Below are 19,740 nucleotides of genomic sequence, written 5' to 3'. Positions count from 1 at the left end.
AGAGAAGAAGATAATGGAGGAGGCTGAGATATAAGAAAGACTGAATATTAAAAGATACTCAGGAGGCTGAGATCTGAGGATCACACTCTGAAGACAGCCAGAGCAAAAAAAAGTATCTGTGAGACTCTTATCTCCAATTAACCACTCAAAAGCCAGAAATAGAGCTGTGGCTCAAAGTGGTAGAGGGCTAGCCATGAGCAAAAAAACTTAAGGGCAATGCCCAAGTCCTGAGTTCAATCCCCATGACTGACAAAAAAAAAAAAAGATACTGGGAAACCAAGTGCCAGTGGCTCATGCTTATAATTTTAACAACCCAGGAGGCTGAGATCTGAGAATCATGGTTCAAAGCTAGCCGGGGTAGACAAATCCACAAGATTCTTATCTTCAAATTACTATCAAAAAGCCAGAGCACTAGCCTTGAGCAAAAAAAAAAAAAAAAAAAAAGTGAGTACTCAAGGACCTGAGTTCAAACTCCAGTACACACACACACACACACACACACACACACACACACACACACACACAGAGTTACTGTTACTGGGAAGAGGGTAGGGGCTGCTAGACTCCTCACACTAATATCTGGGTTTTTTCCTTAGATCTGGGAGCTTCAAGTTCCTTGCTCACCCCGCTTTGCTATTGAAACCTTTCTGACCAATCCTACCAAAGTTCGAGACTGGAACATCCAGGGCTTGCCCTCAGATGCTTTCTCCACTGAAAATGGCGTCATTGTGACCCGGGGCAACAGGTGAGGAGGCTGCAGGTAGTGAGAAGCAGAGGGAGGAGTGGAATGTATCTCTTCTGACTGACGCCTCCTCCTCCAGGTGGGCTCTCATGATTGATCCTCAGGCCCAGGCCCTAAAATGGATTAAGAACATGGAAGGAGGCCAGGTAGAAGGCTGGTCAACTGGTGGGGTTACCCCCAATAGAATCTCCTATGAAGTTAATCTCTTCTGCAGAAGAGACAATACCCTTGATCTTGGCAGCCCTGGGGTGTTTGTCAGGGTTTCTCCCATCTTTCCCCTTGCTGTCTAGGGCTTGCTGATCATTGACTTGCAGATGATAGATTACCTTCGAGTCCTAGAAAAGGCCATCCAGTTCGGGTATCCAGTGCTTCTCCAGAATGTGCAAGAATATCTGGACCCCACACTAAACCCCGTGCTCAACAAATCTGTGTCTCGAATAGGTCAGGGCCTGGGCTTGTTGTGGAGCTCGATTATGGGACAAATCCTATGAGACCAGCTGGAGTGGGACAGGGGTGGAGAGGGTGGCCCTTTGGCGGTGTCCTGTCCCTGCCTGTCCCTTCATGCAGTTAAGCCTTGGCTAGGCCTTTAAGGGAGGCTGGACAGACGCCCCAATGCCCCTGGAACATGGGTCATAAGGAACCCACTGGGGCCATAATTGCATTTAATTAAGTTTTGTGGATGCAGGTGGTCGGCTGCTCATGCGCATTGGGGACAAGGAAGTGGAATACAACCCCAATTTCCGTTTCTATATCACCACCAAGCTCTCCAATCCACACTACAGCCCAGAGACCTCAGCCAAGACCACCATTGTCAACTTTGCCGTTAAAGAGCAGGTGGATAAAAGGTTGATGCCCTGAGCTAAGGTGAAGCAGGAAGGGCTAGAATTGGGGGGGGGGGCGGGGAGAGCCTCAGAAAAAAAAAAAGAAGAAGCCTGGGGCTGGGAAGGTAGCTCAGCAGTAGAGTGCATGCCTTGCAAGCATGAGGCCCTGGATTCGAGTCCTCAGCACCACATAAACAGAAAAAGCTGGAAGTGGTGCTGTGGCTCCAGTGGTAGAGCACTGGCCTTGAGCTGAAGAGCTGAAGGACAGTGCCCAGACCCAGAGTTCAGGCCCCACGACTGGCAAAAAAAAAAAAAAGAAGAAGAAGCCTATGCTTAAGTCAGTGACCAGTGGCTCATGTGTATAATCCCAGCTGCTCAGGAGACTGAGATCTGAGGATCATGGTTCAAAGCCCACCTAGGCAGGTATAGATTGTCATCTCCAATTAACCAGCAATAAAGCTGGAAGTGGAGCTGTGACTCAAGTGGTAGAGTGCTAGTCTTGAGCAAAAAAAGCTCAGAGACAGCACCCAGGGACCAGCACCAAAAAAAAAAAAAAAAAAAAAAGACTAAGCTTGAGTTATGGCAACTGTGTCAGGATGTCTAGAGAGTTGGCCGGGTTGGTAGTTGCAGGAATGAGAGTCTCACCCTGAATCTTGATACAGGGCCTAGAGGCCCAACTGCTGGGCATTGTGGTTCGAAAGGAAAGACCTGAGCTGGAGGAGCAGAAAGACTCACTGGTCATCAATATTGCTGCTGGAAAAAGGAAGCTCAAAGAACTGGAGGATGAGATTCTCCGGTGAGCTTGGGAGACCTCCACTCATCTTCTATTGCTCTTCTCCCACGTAGCACCCAGCACCCTGCAAGTAAAGCTTTGAGTCCTCTACTCCAAGCCCTCCCCCCTCTTTTTTTTTTTTTTTTTGATTAGTTAGTTGCAGGGCTTGAACTCAGGGCCTGGGTGCTATCCTTGATCCTCCTTGTGCTTAAGGCTCTACCCTTGAGCCACAATACCACTTCCAGTTTTCTGGTGGTTTATTGGAGATAAAGAGTCTCATGGGAACTTTTCTGCCAAGGCTGGCTTCAAACCATGATCCTTAGATCTCAGCCTCCTGAGTAGCTAGGATTACAGGCATGAGCCACCGTCACCTGGCTACACCCAACCCATTAATCCATGCGCCCCTTGACTTCCCCCTAGCTTGCTAAATGAGGCCACAGGCTCTCTCCTAGACGATGTGCAGCTGGTGAACACGCTGCAGACATCCAAGATCACTGCCAGTGAGGTGACGGAGCAACTGGAGACCAGCGAGACCACGGAGATCAACATTGACATGGCCCGAGAGGTGAGCCGCACCCTCCAGCCCTGCCCCTGGCTGGCCTCAAGAAGCAACTCTTGAGTGTACTGGCTTGGGATCCCCTTCCTGCCCTGGTCCCCTGCTCCTCTGTGGTCCTCACACAGAGCCACACACATGTCTCCACAGGCTTACCGCCCATGCGCCCAGAGGGCCTCAGTGCTGTTCTTTGTGCTCAATGACATGGGCCGCATCGACCCCATGTATCAGTTCTCATTGGATGCCTACATCAGCCTCTTCATCCTCAGTATAGACAAGAGCCATCGCAGCACCAAGCTGAAGGACCGCATTGACTATCTGAATGACTACCACACCTATGCGGTATACAGGTCTGATGGTCCATCCCAGGGGCTCCTGGTTCTTATCTCCTAGCTACTTTTGGGCACCACATGCTCGCAGCCATCTTCCTGCCCCACTGCCCTCCCTTGTTCCTTACACCTACCAGGAAGCTCACCCACGATTAAACTGTAACCACCACCTGTCAGCGGGAGTATTCTTACTTCCCTGTCTTTAGCTAGCTCTGAGTGTTTGCACATTGGACATGCACCTCTGTCTCCATTTCTACTTGTTCTAATGCTAATGCCCACATGAAGTATTGGGATTCTGGTTAAAATATAGATCAAAAGCCAGGTGCTGGTGGCTCATAGCTGTAATCCTGCTACTCAGGAGGCTGAGATCTGAGGATTACAGTTCAAAGCCACCCTGAGCAGGAAAGTCTATGAGACTCTTATCTCCAATTAACCACCCCTCCCCAAAAAAAGCCAATAAAAGCCCAAAGAAATAAACAACAACAAAAAACCCCACTCCTTCCTTCCCTCCCCCCCCTTCCCCAGCCACTGACCACCACATCAGCCCCTAACAGGTTTGCTCCTCTCCACCTGTCCTCCCACAGCTGCCAATCAACATCAGCCTTGAAACAACTGACCCTGTCACTCCCACGTTAAACTCTTCAGTGTTGCCATGTTTCTGATGGCCTCTGAAGCCCGGGCTTTGTGACCTGCCTCCACCCACTCATCCTCCTGCCTCCCCAGCTCCCAGCAGCGGCCTGCACAGCCCGGGCAGCCCCACACTTTCCCATTCCTTGGCTTTTGCTGTGAGCACTCCCTGGCCACACTCACTTCTTTGCCTCTCCCATGCCACTAGATCAACCTGCTACATCTCAGAAACTTCCCCTGAACCCACAAGGCAAGGCTGGGTGCCCCTGCCACCCCTGAATAGGACTCACAGCTTATCATTCTCATTTGTCTCTGGGCCTCTGGCAGGCCTCCTGTTCTCTCATGCCTTCCTCAAAGACAGATACAATTACTCATCTCAGTGTCTTTAGGAACTTGAGTGCTTGGCTGGACCGCGTGCGTGTGTGTGTGTGTGTGTGTGTGTATGTGTGTGTGTGTGTGTGTGTGTGTACGCGCGTGTTGGCACTAGGGCTTGAACTCAAAGACTAGCACTCTTGCTTAGCTTTTTCACTCAAGGCTGGATCTCTACTTCCAGCTTTTTTTAAACAACCATTTGGGATTTATTTGATTATTTTTACTTGTTTTTATTATTATTCTAAAGGTGATGTACAGAGGGGCTACAGTTACATAAGTCAGACGAGTACATTTATTTTAGGACTATGTCACCCCTTCTCTTGCTCTCTCCCAGTTTTTCCCTCCCATCCCTACCCACAAGTTGTGTAGTTCATTGTCCACAGAGTGTCTAGTATCTGCTGTGTTTGTTCACCTTTTGTCCCTCCATTTCTGTGCCCCCTTACCCTCCCAAAGACAAATAAATGAGCAAGCAAGACAAAAAGAAAACAACAAAGGAAAAGCCTCTTATTTCTACTTCCTGGAGTTCATTTTGATAAATATGTTTTTATATGATCGAATGCACATAGGCATTGCACCTTTGTGTTCCTCCACTAAGAGCATCCTCCTTTGGTCTCACTGTATGTGAATGCCTAGATACTTTCAGCTTTTTTGCTGATTAGTTGGAGATAAGAGTATCATGGATTTTCCTGCCTGGGCTGGCTTTGAACTGTGATCCTCACATCTTAGCCTCTTGAGTAGCTAAGATTACAGATGTGAGCCACCAGTGCCCTGCCCATGTTTCACTTCTTAAGAGAATGGAATGAATGCTAATTAGGAGTGAACCAGGAAACTCACAAGGCCTGGGACCTTGGCTGTTTTCTGGAGGTTTGGGTTAGGTGCTAAGGTCCTTTGGTGTAAGACTGAGATTGTAGAGTGGTCTGAGCCCTCATGCTGGGCATTCTTCCTCCACCCCCCACCAGGTACACCTGCCGTACGCTCTTTGAGCGCCACAAGCTGCTATTCAGCTTTCACATGTGTGCCAAAATCCTGGAGACTTCTGGCAAGCTCAACATGGATGAGTACAACTTCTTTCTTCGTGGGGGTGTGGTGAGTTGGACAGAGGACAGGTCCCAGCACGGGTGGTGGAGATTGAGGGTGAGGTGAAGTGTGACCAGGACTCCCAGCTCAGAATGTCAAGCTGAGACTTCAGCGAGTGACAAGCCAGGAGCAGGTGTACAGGTTCACTGCGGCTGGGATTGGGGGTGACTTGTCATGCTCCCCACACACTCGTGTGACCCACTGATGGGCAGTGACCTTGCCACTGCTGTGCCTACCTGAATTCCACAGTCACCACCACAGCCTCTCCCCAGCACGCACCTCTATTCTTTCCTCCCTCCCTTGGATTTATTGGGCAAAACCACCACTTCACTGAACCCAGCTTTTCTTCCCTTCTGACCCTGGGTTGCCCATGCAGCTGAACAGGAGTAGAGACAAACACATCCCGGCTGACTGGACTCTCTTTAAATGGAGGGCCTAAGGCTAGGAGCCTCAAGTGGGCTCTTAAAGCTGCTGAACAGCTATGGCACAGTCTCTTTCCTCCTGAGTACTTCCTTTTCTCCCTTCATCATCTATCTAGATTTGTCTCTGTGTGTGTGTGTGTGTGTGTGTGTGTGTGTGTGTACATGTGTATGTGCATGTGTAAGCGCAAGCCTGGGCACTGTCCCTGACTTTTATTTTTCCTCCCCAAGCTAGTACTCTCTACCACTAAGCAACAGCTCTGTGTGTGTGTGTGTGTGTGTGTGTGTGTGTGTGTGTGTGTGTGTGTGTGTGTGTGTGTGTGTGTGTGTGTGTGTGTGTGTGTGTGTGTGTGTGTGTGTGTGTGTGTGTGTGTGTGTGTGTGTGTGTGTGTGTGTGTGTGTGTGCTTGATTGGAGATAAGAGTCTCATGGTTTTCCTGCCCAGGCTGGCTTTCAAACTGCCATCCTCAGATTTCAGCCTTTTGAGTAGCTAGAATTACAGGCATGAGCCACCGGCACCTGGCTTCTCATCTGGATTTTAGCATTCCAGTGCCTCCTCCCCTCCCCCCAGCCCTCAGTCCAGCAACAGACGGCTTTTTTTTTTTTTTTTTTTTAACATGGATGCCATTTGGACAGGATTCTCCATGGCTGATGTCACCTCCACTGCCCAAGACCTGACTGTATTCCTCAAACGCCCTGGCATATCTTACCAGAGGGCCAGGGCAACCAGATGTGCCCCGTCCAGGAAATGACACACTTAGCCTTCTCTCATTTCCTTCAAACCTCACTTCAACGAGGACTCTTTGATTTTCTTTTTTTCTTTTTGGAACAGTCCTGAGGATGAAAGTCAGGCCTTGCCCACATTAGCAAAGTACTCTACTGCCAAACTAGTCTCCAGCCCTTCATCTTATTTAATATTTCATAATTCCCCCAGAACTTCCAGTCTTCCTCACTCTCCTCAGTTCATTCTATTCTATGGCACTGCCATGTTTAACCTACTGGATAATTTACCTATTTGTTTTGCTTTTAATAGTCTCTAATCTGCCCACGGTTTCAGAATTCCCACATTGGGAAATAAAATTCTCCAGGGTTTGTCCGATTTGTTCAGTGATACATACCCACGAAAGCCAAGAACTGGTGGCTCAGACCTGTAATCCCAGCTACTCGGCAGGCTGAAATCTGAGAATCACAATTTGAAGCCAGCCTGGACAGAAAAGTCCATAGGACTTTGATTTCAAATTAACCAGTAAAAATACAGAAGTGGAAGTGTAGCTTAAGTAGTAGAGTGTTAGTCTTCAGCAGGAAAACCAAGCCAGGGAGAAAGGCTCATGAGTTCAAGCCCTAGTATTGGGGCGCACACACACACACACACACACACACACACACACACACACACACACGTGTTAAAAAGCCAGGCACAGTACTGTTTGTAGTTCATGCTTCTTGGGATGCAGAGGCAGAAAAATTAATTGAACCCAGGAGTTTGAGGCCAAGCTGGGTAGTATAACAAAACTCTCTCTCAAAAAAAAAAAAAAAAGACAAATCCTGGGCATCAGTGGCTCCTGCTTGTAATTCTGGCTACTCAAGAGGTTGAAATCTGCCACGACCGACCAAAAAAAAAAAAAAAAAAAAAAAAAAAAAGAGGTTGAAATCTGAAGATGACTGTTGGAAGTCAGGGCGGGCAGACAAATCTGAGAGACTTTCATCTCAAATTAGCAAAGAGACAGACATGGAGGTGTGGCTCAAGTGATAGAGTGCTAGCCATGAATGGAAAAAGCCAAGAAACAGTTTGGGGCCCTGAGTTCAAACCCCCCAAAACTGGGGAAAAGTTACTTTGAAGAGTAAATATGGGGGCTGGGAATATGGCTTAGTGGTAGAATACTTGCCTAGGATGCATAAGCCCTGGGTTTAATTTCTCAGTACCACATAAACAAAAAGCCAGAAGTGGCACTGTGGCTCAAGTGGTAGAGTGCTATCTTTGAGCACAGAGAGGATCAGAGACAGAGCCCAGGCCCTGAGTTCAAGTGTCAGGACTGGTCAAAAAAATTAAAAAGAATAAATATGAAGCCGGGTGCCAGTGCCTCAAGCCTGTGCTGAAAGCTGAGGATCACAGTTTGAAGCCCAGCAGGAAAGTTGGTGAGACTCTTATCTCCAATTAACAACAAAAAAGTCCAGGGACAGAGTGAAAAAAAAAAAAAACAAAGAGACAGAGCCCAGATCCTGAGTTCAAGCCACTGTATAAGCCCTGTGTGTGTGTGTGTGTGTGTGTGAGACACACACATGGACACATTGAGCCGCTTATGTTCCCTCTAAAGAATGAGACAACCGCCGGGCGCTGGTGGCTCATGCCTGTAATCCTAGCTACTCAGGAGGCTGAGATCTGAGGATCGCGGTTCAAAGCCAGCCCGGGCAGGAGAGACCGTGAGACTCCTATCTCCAATAAACCACCAGAAAACCGGAAGTGGCGGTGTAGCTCAAGTGGTAGAGCGCTCTCCTTGAGCTGAAGAGCTGAGGGACAGCGCCCAGGCCCAGAGTTCAATCCCCACGACCGACAAAAAAAAAAAAAAAAAAAGAATGAGACAACCATTTCAAGTCAGTAAGTTTGGAGACATTACTGCCACAAAACCACCAGAGGGAGCCAGTTTCCTAAACTTCAACTGTAATAGCTCAGCAGTGTGCATCCAATTTATGATTCAGTTAAAGGTAGATTTCCATCCATCTTAGATTCCTGTATTCATCTTTTCATTCATTCTATTTCATGCAAAGCCAATGCTGGCTTTCTTACTAGAAATAAAGAGTGAGAGGGAGAGAGATAGAGAAACAAACACACCCGTGCACGCACACACACAGAGACAACAAGAACACAAAGGAAAGAAGGTTGAGGGAAAAAGGGAAAAATAACTTTAAAAGTACATGTAAGATTTGTAATTAAAAAATAGTATTTGTGAATGAGGTTTGGTGTGATCTTCCAACACACAACATGTACAGTGTATAATGATCAGATCAGGGTAATTAGTATAGCTTTCAACTCAAATATTTGTCATTACTTTATGCTGGGAACATTCAAAATCACTCTTCGTTTGAGGAGTTCCAATCACCCCTTTCTCCTCTCTCCTACATACAAGGTCCTGGATCGGGAGGGCCAAATGGATAACCCATGTACTAGTTGGCTCGCAGATGCCTATTGGGATAATATCACAGAGCTGGACAAACTGACCAACTTCCATGGACTCATGAACTCCTTCGAGCAGTATCCTCGGGACTGGCTCCTGTGGTATACTAACTCTGCCCCTGAGAAAGCTATGCTGCCAGGTATACCCAGGCCAGGGGCTTCTCCCTCCCTCCTTCCCTTCGTTCAGCCTGTGTTTGCCCTTCTCTTTACTCTTCATCTCTCTTTGGACCTCTATGCTGCTGGCTGCCTTCCCTGCAGTGCCTCTTTGTTTAGATTCCCAGTTCTTCCAAGACTCCCTTTGCCTGTCATCATTTCCCTCCTCCCCAGGTGAATGGGAAAATGCCTGCAATGAAATGCAGCGCATGCTGATCGTCCGCTCCCTGCGCCAGGACCGGGTGGCATTCTGTGTCACTTCTTTCATTGTCTCCAACCTTGGCTCCCGCTTCATCGAGCCTCCTGTGTTGAACATGAAATTGGTCAGTGGTTTTGCTCCTTGCCTATCCACCCCTGGTCTCCCGGCCTCCCACACCCTTTGTTCTTCCTCAGTCTCCTTCCCTCCTGCTTAGGCTCTGTGGCTTTCTGAGGCTGAGGCCCTCCTTGTACTTGCAGGTGATGGAGGATTCCACCCCACGGTCTCCCCTTGTGTTCATCTTGTCTCCGGGCGTGGACCCCACCAGTGCCCTGCTCCAGCTGGCAGAGAACACGGGGATGGCCCAGCGCTTCCACGCCCTCTCCCTGGGCCAGGGCCAGGCTCCCATTGCTGCTCGGCTTCTCCGAGATGGTGTGCAACATGGTCAGTGTCCATCTGTTCTTACCTTTCCATCCTCAGCCCTGGTCCTCCTGCCCAGAACCTCCAACCTCAATCACACTGCTGTGACTGCAGCTCCCAAGAATGGCAGACATGAGTGAGGGACACCATCCAAACAGCCACCAGGTGGAATATGTGGGCAGGGATGAGGTGTAGTGAGTGATTCTACATGATCACCCCATCTCCTCACAGGACATTGGGTGTTCCTGGCAAACTGCCACCTGTCACTGTCTTGGATGCCTAATCTGGACAAGCTGGTAGAACAGCTGCAAGTAGAGGACCCTCACCCTTCATTCCGTCTCTGGCTCAGCTCTAGCCCCCATCCAGATTTCCCTATCTCCATCTTGCAAGTGAGCATCAAGATGACCACAGAACCACCAAAGGTACAGATGGCTGAGAGATCTGGCATCAATGGGGCCATCTGGTCTACCTTTCCCCTGGCTGGCATCAGAGAGGTCCTAACCTGAATACCACCACTTGGTTCAATTTTGTTGTTCGCTTTAAAAAAAATTCCACATCCTTCTGATCATATAAAATAATATTTATCAAAGTGAACTCTAGGAAATGGAAACAAGAGTTTTTTTCCTTTGAAAGAAAAATTCCACATCCTTTTTCCTTTGTGTCAGACTCTTAGAAAGTTTGTTTTAGTGATTATTAATCTAACATTTCTTTAGTGATTATTATGTGCCAAACACTATTCTAAGTTCTTTATATTTATTAATTCATTTATATACACACATAAGGTAAGAACTTACTCCATTTTTTTTTGTCAGTTGTGGGACTTGAACTCTGGGCCTGGGTGCTGTCCCTGAGCTCTTCAGCTTAAAGTAAGCACTCTACCGCTTGAGCTACAACGCCACTTCCAGTTTTCTGGTGGTTAATTGGAGATAAGTGTCTCATGGACTTTCCTGCCTGGGCTGGCTTTGAACTACAATCCTCAGATCTCAGCCTCCTGAGTAGCTAGAATTACAGGCAAGAGCCACTAGCACTTAGCTTGCTTTTTATTCTTATTCTTTGTTGAAATCAAAATCCTTTTTGCACAGGTGAATAGGATAGGCATAGAGACTAGTATGCATTTAACAAGTGAGTCCTTTTTGAAAGCATGGCTTTCATCACCCTAAGTCTTCTTGACCACCCTGGGGTAGCAGACACAGCTGACTGTCCTTTTTCCTGGCTTCCTTGCCCCTCCTCCCCCATTCTCCTTCTCTCTTTTTTATTTCCAGTCCTGGGTCTTGAACTCAGGACCTAGGCACTGTCCTTAAACTTCTTTTGCTTAAGGCCAGCACTCTACCACTTGAGCCACAGCACCATTTCTGGCTTTTGCTGTTTATGTGGTACTGAGAAATTGAATCGAGGACTTCATGAATACTAGGCAAGCACTCTACCACTAAGCCACATTCCCAACCCTCACTTGACTTTTTACTTAAGGTAGGCACTCTATCACTGGAGCCATACCTTCACATCCATCTTTTTGTCTGCCTAGGCTGGCTTTGAACCTTGATCACAAGCCACACGACCAACAAAATAAATAAATAATTTGGCACAGTGCTGTGCATCTCTCATCCTAGCTACACAATTTAGAGAATCGTGGCTGTAAGGCAAATGAGGCAAAAAAAAGTTCTTGAGATTCTATCTCAATCGGAAAGGCTGGGCATGTTGGCACATGCCTGTCATTGGCACCTATAAAGGAAGCATAAATAGAATTGTGGCCAAGCCAGCCTAGACAGAGTGAGACCCTATCTCAAAACTAAGCAGAGCCTGCAATCCTAGTTACTCAGGAGGCTGAAATCTGAGGATCATGGTTCGAAGCTAGTCCAGGCAGGAAAGTCCATGAGAGTCTTATCTCCAATAAACTACTCAGAAAAAGCCAGAAGTGGCACTGTGGCTCAAGTGGTAGAGCACTAGCCTTGGGTACAGAGAAGCTAAGGGACAGAGCCCAGGCCCTGAGTTCAAGCCCCAGGACCAGCAAAAACAAACAAACAAACAAGCAAATAAATACATTGCAGAGTAAGCTAGGCACTGGTGGCTCATGCCTTCCTAGCTACTCAGGAGGCTGGGATCTGAGAATCTCCATTTGAAGGCCAGGCAGAAAATTCTGAGAACTCTTTATCTCCAATTAACCAGAAAAAAAAGCTGGATTGGAGGTATGGCTCAAGTGCTAGACCAACCAGCTGTGAGCAAAAGAGCTGAGTGAATGAAAGGCCTTGGGTTCAAGCTCTGGTACCCAGGAAAAAAAGACCAAGTAAAAAGGGATGAGAAGGGTGTGGCTCGGATGGTAGCTAGTATAAAAAACCCTGAATTGAAAATGAAGAACAACAACAAAAAGGAGGAGGAGGAGGGGGAGAGAGAAAGGGAGGGGGAGGGGAAGGGGGAGAAGGAGAGGGAGAGGGAGAGGGAGAAGGAGAGGAGGAGGAAGAAGATGAAGACAATGATGATGATGAGGAGGAGGAGCCTGCTCAGCCTTTAATCATAGTTCTATATATCCATAGGTTTCTGGCCCCTTTATTCTGTTCATTTATCAAGATGTTCATAATCTTAATTACTTAATAGCTGGTAAGGCAAATCCTCTTACCTTATTCTTGAGCTATCCTTAGTCTTTTATTTTCCAATATAAATTCTACAATTAGTTTGCCAATTTCCATAAAACGAATTCTATTGATCAACTTGGAAGGAAAGTTGACAATAAATCTCTCAATCCATGAATATTGTATATTTTCCAGCCTTTCTTAATTCAGGAACATTTTGTCATTTTCTCCACGTGTATTTGCACATTTTAATTCATTTATTACTAGTTATCTTGCATACTTTGACAATATTACAAGTGGTATTTTTTTTTGGGGGGGGGGTCCAGTCGTGGGGCCTGAACTCTGGGCCTAGGCACTGTCCCTCAGCTCTTCAGCTCAAGGCTAGCGCTCTACCACTTGAGCCACAGCGCCACTTCTGGCTTTTTTCTTTTTGCTTATGTGGTGCTGGGGAATCGAACCCAGGGCCTCATGCATGCAAGGCAAGCGCTCTACCACTGAGCCACCTTCCCAGCCCCAACAAGTGGTATTTTTTAAAAATACATTTTTTTGTAGCTATGTTCAATATTCTTTTGTATGTGTGTGTGTGTGTGTGTGCCAGTATTGGGACTTGAACTCAGGGCTTCACACACTCATTTGGCTTATTCTCTCAAGGCTAGTGCTCTATCTACCACTTTAGCCACACCTCTTCCACTTATGGGGTTTTTTTTTCTGGTTAATTAAAGATAAGAGTCACATGGACTTTTCTGTCTGGGCTAGCTTGGACATCAATTCTCAGATTTCAGCTTCCTGAGTAGCTATGAGCCATCAGCATCCACCATACCCAGTATTCTTTAAGTTTCTTTTTTTCTTTGTATTTTTATGCTGATCATATGGCTTGAACTGAGGGCCTGCATGTTGTCCCTGGGCTTTTTTGCTTAAAGCTAGTGCTCTACCACCTGAACCACAGCTCCATTTCCAGCTCTTGTTTGATTAATTGAAAAGATTCTCATTGACTTTCCTCCCTCAGTTTCAAACTGTGATCCTCAGATCTCAGTCTCCTGAGTAGCTAAGATTGATTACAAATATGAGCCTCTAGTCAGCCTTACTTCAAGCTTTTCTCATTGCTTCATCCTGCTAGTCATAAAAAAAAAAAAAAACTGTTTCAGGAAGAGCTGGGGATATAGCTCAATGGTAGATTATGTGCTTAGCATGCAAGAGGCTCCAAGTGCAATCTGAAACACCAAAATCACTCAAACACACACACACAACAGAGCAATCCCTCCCCCATTGTTTTAACCTATCAACTGAGCTACACAAGACAGAGTGTGGCTCCATGACACCTGGCAAATCAAGTTCCACTGACTCAGTCTACCATTCCTCTTAGTGCATGGTGCAGGGTACTTCTTCCAGATCTCTCTCACTTTCTCTTCTGTACTCTTATTCTATTCCTTCTCCAGGAAACCAAGATCCTCCTTTCTAGTCATATCCTCCAAATCCCAGGAAGCCTAATAAAGCCAATCACAAGATGGGGCTGGGAAGGTGGCTCCAAGATAGTGTTTGCCTTACATACATGAGGCCCTGGGTTCAATTCCTCAGCACCACATAAGCAGAAAAGGCCGGAAGTGGTGCTGTGGCTCAAGTGGTAGAGTGCTAGCCTTGAGCTGAAGAGCTGAGGGACAGGGCCCAGGCCCAGAGTTCAGGTGCCATAACTGACAAAAAAAAAAAAATGTTTTTTATTGATGGATATACTAATGGCTTTCTGAATCTACTTTTTGTGGGTTTTTTTTTTGTTGTTGTTGTTTTTCTTTTCTGGCTGATCCTAAGGCTTGAACTCTGGATCTGGGCACTGTCACTGAGCTCCTTTTGCTCAAGACTAGCATTCTACTACTTGAGCCACAGAGACACTCTGGCTTTTTTTCTGTGATTTTATTGGAGAAAAGAGTCTCACAGACTTCACTGACTGTGCTGGCTTCCAACTGAGATCCTCAGATCTCTGCCTCCTGAATAGCTAGGATTACAAGTATGAGCCATCAGCACCTGACTTTTTTTTTTTTTAATAAGGTTTTGCTATGTAGTCCAAGGCTCAACTCATAGTCCTTTTGCTTCAGACTCCTCAATGCTGGGATTACAGACATGTACTAACATGCCTGGTAATCTGTACTTGTTTTTTTATTGTTAATTAATGGTGATAAAGTACTTTTCTTATGTTCAAGGCCTTGGGTTTGATCCTCAGGACTGAAACAAAACAACAAGAAACCCAGTCCCCTGTCTGTATTTTTGCCCTTGTTCACATTTCTGGCACTTTCAAATTGTCATAATTACTGTTAATTCCATCATAGGTGAGAGATCAAAGGGCTGGGAGACAGGAAGATAGGGCTACCAATATCCTCTATGTAAATTAATTTGGGGGGAGGGGGTAGTCCTGAGGTTTGAACTCAGGGACTAAGCCTGTCCTTGAGCTTTTCTGTTCAAGGCTAGTGCTTTACTACTTTGATCCACAGCGCCATATCCAGCTCTTTCTGATTTACTGGGTCTAAGAGTCTCACGAACATTTCTGCCTGGGCTGGCTTTGAAGCATGATCCTTAGATCTCAGCCTCCTTAGTAGAATTACAGGAGTGAGCTGCCAGTGCCCGGCTTGTGAATTAAAATTTTTTTTAAGGCATGCAGCCTTATAAATGAGTGCCCATTTTAGCTTGCAGCTGAAGGGGCTAGATTTCAGCCTTCATTCCATCCTTCATTCAGTGCCTTTGCCAACAACCTCCACAACTGTACAGGGGTGCGAGTAGCAGGGCTGAACATGATTTGTATCATCTCAGCTATTTCTTTCATTGTCCCCAGGGCTTAAAGGCCAACATGACACGTCTTTACCAACTGATGACAGAACCACAGTTCACCCGCTGCATCAGACCTGCCAAATATAAGAAGCTGCTGTTTGCACTCTGCTTTTTCCACTCAGTGTTACTCGAACGCAAAAAGTTTCTGCAGCTTGGCTGGAACATTGTCTATGACTTCAATGATTCTGACTTTGAGGTTTGTACTAATCTCTGATCCCTCATGCTAGCCTTCCCTCCATCCTTCTCTGCTGTTCCCTGGGAACAGCAACTTATAGGAAGCCTGTGGTAAAATCTCCCTTGAGAGATGCCTTCCCTGTAACTGTATGGGACTGGGGGGGGCTTGGGTTTGGACCATGCACAGGTATCAGAAAGCCTGCTGAGACTCTACCTGGATGATTATGAGGATACGCCCTGGGACGCACTCAAGTACCTCATTGCTGGCGTCAACTATGGTGGCCATGTAACAGATGACTGGGACCGGCGTCTGCTCACCACCTACATCAATGACTATTTCTGCGACCAGGCTCTGTCAACAACTTCCTACCGGTAAGGGCTGTTGACACTGAGTAGGGCCACAAGGACCCAAACAGTCGAGGTGGCAGGATCAGGGTTTGGGAAGTGACTGAGGCTAGAATGGGAGTTTAGGAGAAGACAGATGGGGATGGAGGGAAGGGCAAATGGGACAGGCATAGGGACTGGGATCATTGAGGCCCAAGTGCTGTAATGTGGTGATACTTACTCACTCAGGTTGTCTGTTTTGGAGACTTATTTCATTCCCAAAGATGGGAGCCTGGCCTCTTACAAGGAATACATCAGTCTATTGCCTGGCATGGATCCCCCTGAAGCCTTTGGCCAGCACCCCAATGCTGACGTGGCCTCCCAGATTACTGAGGCAAGAACCCTCTTCGAGACTCTGCTTTCCCTGCAACCCCAGATCACACCCACCAGGGCTGGCAGCCAGAGCAGGGAAGAGAAGGTAGGAGCAGCTGGATTCCCTGAGGGAGGGAAAGTGCTGAGGAAGGGCGACTGCACTCAGAGCTCTGGCCCCCTCAGGTCCTGGAGTTAGCTGCTGATGTAAAGCAGAAGATTCCGGAGATGATTGACTATGAAGGGACCCAAAAGGTGCTCGCTCTGGACCCGTCGCCACTCAATGTGGTCCTCCTGCAGGAGATCCAGAGATATAACAAGCTGATGGATACCATCCTGTAAGATGGTGTGGGCACTGCAGAAAGTGGCAGGGGACAGAGGAAGGACCTTTACCCTTGGTCAGTGCCATGTCTAACACTCTACCCATCTCATTCTATTCAGGACCTCACTGACAGATCTGGAGAAAGGCATCCAGGGTCTCATTGTCATGTCGACAAGCCTTGAAGAGATTTTCAATTGCATCTTTGATGCTCATGTTCCTCCACTCTGGGGAAAGGCAAGATTACATTAGTCTATTCTTCCAGGGTTGAATACAGAGCTTTCTTCTCTCACCTGTGGGGCATCTTCATCTTCTGGTTCTCAGGAGGCATATAGGAAAGTGCAGAAGGTCTGGGCTTGAAATCATGACCTAGGTGGTGTTTGTGTTTGTTAGCTTTTTCACTCAAGGCTGGAAGTCTACCATTTGAGCCACAGCTCCACTTGCAGCTTTTTGGTGGTTCATTGGAGATAAGATCCTCATGGGCTTGCTGGCCAGAATTTCCTGCCAGGGCTGGCATCAAACCTAAATCCTCAGATTACAGCCTCCTGAATAACTAGGATCACAGATGTGAACCCCTCTCACCTGGCAAGATCTGCACGTTGAAGCCAGACAGATTCAAGGTTGAAATCTGGCTCTTCCATTTACCTGTCCACTCTGCACAAATTATTATCTTACAGTTGTATTCAGGGCAAGTTACAAACCTTTCCAAGGATGTTTCAAAAATGTCCAGTACTGGGGCTGGGAAGGTGGCTCAGTGGTAGAGCGCTTGCCTTGCATGCTCAAGGCCCTGGGTTCGATTCCCCAGCACCACATAGGCAAAAAGAAAAAAAGCCGGAAGTGGCGCTGTGGCTCAAGTGGTAGAGCACTAGCCTTGAGCTGAAGAGCTGAGGGACAGCGCCCAGGCCCAGAGTTCAGGCCCCACGACCGGACCCAAAAAAAAAATGTCCAGTACTGTACTTGCACAGTAGGTGCTTCATTAATGATGGCTAATTCAAAAATGTTAAATGCGCTTGTCTGATTTACTTACTTTTTTCTGTTCTGATTTTTTCAATTCAGAGCCTCACGTTTCCTAGATACTCTACCACTTGAACCATGCCCCCTTTTGCTCTGTTTGTTTTTCAGATAAGAATCCCACTAACTTTGCTCAGTCTGGCATCAAACCTTAATAGCTTAGATTATAGCAGTCAACAATCATGCCTGGCTTGAAACATTTTTTGTGTGTTCCAATACTAGAACTTATACTTGGGACCTCAACCTCAACTTTCTTGCTCATTGCTCTACCACTTGAGTCACACTTCCAGTCCAGCATTTTACTAGTTAATTGGAGATGGAGTCTCTAAGACTTTTTCTGCCCAGGATGGCTTGGAATATTAATTCTCCAGCTCTCAGCCTCCTGAGTAGTAGTACAGGATGAGCTATAGGCACAGAGCTGAAAGTTTATGTTACAGATTAGTTGCACAAGGAGGATTTCATGAACACAATGTGTACTGATTAATGGCTTGAAACTTTTTGAGTGCAACGTGATCCTCAAAAAGCTTCAGATTTCGGATTTTTGGGTTATGGATCTTCAACTAAGTGTATGTGAAAAGGGTAGGTGAATAGTCCAAAATCTAAGAAATTCTGAATTTGGAATGTGAAAGTAAAGGATACTTCCCTGTACTGATATCATTACTAAATAGTTGCCATTTTATGCATCTTTCCTGGGAGCTGGCTTCTTGAGAGCTTTGTCCAACCATAGTTGGAAAGGAGCTCACACTACTTTTTAAAAAAAATTAATGATTATTACAAAGGTGATATACAGAGGGGATACAGTTACATAATAACACCGCTTCTCACAGCTGTTTCAAGTGTTTAAGATAAGGTTCAGAGTGGAATGAATGGACACATGCCCTGCCTCCTCCCCCAGGCATATCCCTCACAAAAGCCGTTGGCTTCATGGACTCGGGACTTGGCTCTGCGCGTGGAGCAGTTTGAACTATGGGCTAGTCGTGCACGGCCTCCTGTGCTTTTCTGGCTGTCTGGCTTTACCTTTCCCACTGGTTTCCTCACTGCTGTGCTGCAGTCGTCGGCTCGCCAAAATAATGTGAGTACCATTAAGGGAGGAGAAGGGAAGGCATACTATGAACGCACATTTCCTCTCCTCTCTAGGCATCTCCTTTATTGTCACCTTTGACTCCTAGATTTCAGTGGACTGCCTCTCCTGGGAGTTTATCGTTTCCACTGTGGATGACAGCAACTTAGTGTATCCACCCAAGGTGGGGGCACATGAGTTTGGGCTTTGTTAAAAGATGGTCTGGCGGAGGAGGGTGTTGGGAGCCAAAGTGGGAAGTAATTGGGGGAGGAAAGAAGGGTTAGTCAGGAGGGCTGAGTACTTAAGGTCACCAAACTGCACTTATCTCTCCCCAGGATGGTGTGTGGGTTCGAGGCCTATATTTGGAGGGTGCTGGCTGGGACTGGAAGAACTCGTGCTTGGTGGAGGCAGAGCCCATGCAGCTGGTCTGCCTCATGCCCACAATCCACTTCCGACCTGCAGAGAGCCGCAAGAAGAGTGCCAAGGGTAGGACAGCTGCTCCAGCCCTGCCTGACCCATCTTATTTTGGATCCCAACTCATCTTTGGTTCTAATCCTCAGTTGCTCCCAAATGGTTCTCCCAGAGTCTCCAGGGATCTAATTTCTTTTTCTCTACTTTTCCCAGGCATGTACTCTTGTCCCTGCTATTACTATCCCAACCGAGCAGGCACCTCAGATCGAGCCTCCTTTGTCATCGGCATAGACCTTCGATCTGGGGCTATGACATCTGATCACTGGATCAAGAGGGGCACTGCTCTACTCATGAGCCTGGACAGCTGAGGAGGCTTCTTCTTCTCTCCTGTTTTTGAGAGTGTTGGGGATAATGAAATTCCTATTAAGGCTGGACCTTAATCGGGCTTTGACCTTGGCTGAATCTGAAAAACAAACTTAAGGCAAAAGGTATAAAGGTTGTACTGGAGCTCAGTGCAGTAAAGTATCTGCGACCCCAAACTCTTAAGTCTCTTCAATGGAATGGTAGGGATTACGTGGGAGAGGAAGCCTGCACCTTTCTGAGACTAGAACTACTTGTGAGCTACCATCGCCAGAGAAGCTAGAGAGAAAGAAGAAGAAAGGGGAGAGAGAGAAAGAGAGACAGAGACACTGACAGACAGAAAGACAGAGGAGAGAGGAGGAAGAAGAGAGGAGAGAAAGTTCAGCGGCCTCAAGAGAAAAGGAGGCGTGGCCTTGAACTAAAGGGCTAGGTCTGTGGGACCTAAAGGTGTGGCTAAATCTCAGGGCAGGGCCTAGGGGGGCGGGGCTTACCTTGGAAGAGCGCGGGATCCAAATAGAATAGGAGTTTGTCAGGCGAAGATCGGGGACGGACCCCACACATGGCACCCCGAGCCTCGCACCCTGTGTCCCACCCGGCACCGAGCCGGGCGCGCGGCGCCTGACGCGGGCGGGGCGGAGCCTGGGAGAGGGACTCCAGCTCAAGGAGGGGCGGAACCTCGGGG

The 19,740-nt window shown here is 47.2% G+C and overlaps 1 protein-coding gene across 5 annotated transcripts in view; it reads left to right on the top strand.

Moving 5' to 3' along the window:
- The window catches only part of Dnah2 (dynein axonemal heavy chain 2), a 135,675-nt gene extending 116,450 nt beyond the window's left edge, over nt 1-19,225 (top strand). For 2 of the 5 annotated variants that reach the window (XM_070001485.1, XM_070001483.1), the window contains exons 68-88: nt 597-745; nt 822-888; nt 1,033-1,183; nt 1,428-1,576; nt 2,226-2,359; nt 2,756-2,900; nt 3,039-3,238; nt 5,176-5,302; nt 8,837-9,023; nt 9,211-9,359; nt 9,493-9,676; nt 9,884-10,074; nt 15,035-15,226; nt 15,392-15,576; nt 15,778-16,006; nt 16,084-16,235; nt 16,339-16,453; nt 18,123-18,299; nt 18,397-18,471; nt 18,623-18,773; nt 18,912-19,225. In XM_070001485.1, the coding sequence (XP_069857586.1) occupies nt 597-745; nt 822-888; nt 1,033-1,183; nt 1,428-1,576; nt 2,226-2,359; nt 2,756-2,900; nt 3,039-3,238; nt 5,176-5,302; nt 8,837-9,023; nt 9,211-9,359; nt 9,493-9,676; nt 9,884-10,074; nt 15,035-15,226; nt 15,392-15,576; nt 15,778-16,006; nt 16,084-16,235; nt 16,339-16,453; nt 18,123-18,299; nt 18,397-18,471; nt 18,623-18,773; nt 18,912-19,066 (3,264 nt within the window). In that variant the 3' untranslated portion in view covers nt 19,067-19,225. Of the gene's footprint in view, nt 1-596; nt 746-821; nt 889-1,032; nt 1,184-1,427; nt 1,577-2,225; nt 2,360-2,755; nt 2,901-3,038; nt 3,239-5,175; nt 5,303-8,836; nt 9,024-9,210; nt 9,360-9,492; nt 9,677-9,883; nt 10,075-15,034; nt 15,227-15,391; nt 15,577-15,777; nt 16,007-16,083; nt 16,236-16,338; nt 16,454-18,122; nt 18,300-18,396; nt 18,472-18,622; nt 18,774-18,911 lie in introns of those variants that run through there. The other 3 variants (XM_070001484.1, XM_070001486.1, XM_070001487.1) reach the window with 3 other exon arrangements.
- The last annotated feature ends 515 nt before the right edge of the window (nt 19,226-19,740 follow it).

This window comes from Dipodomys merriami, unplaced genomic scaffold (assembly GCF_024711535.1).
Source record: "Dipodomys merriami isolate MVZ:Mamm:240054 unplaced genomic scaffold, mDipMer1.0.p SCAF_59, whole genome shotgun sequence".
NCBI classification, from domain to species: Eukaryota; Metazoa; Chordata; class Mammalia; order Rodentia; family Heteromyidae; genus Dipodomys; species Dipodomys merriami.
This window is presented reverse-complemented; position numbering and strand designations above follow the sequence as displayed.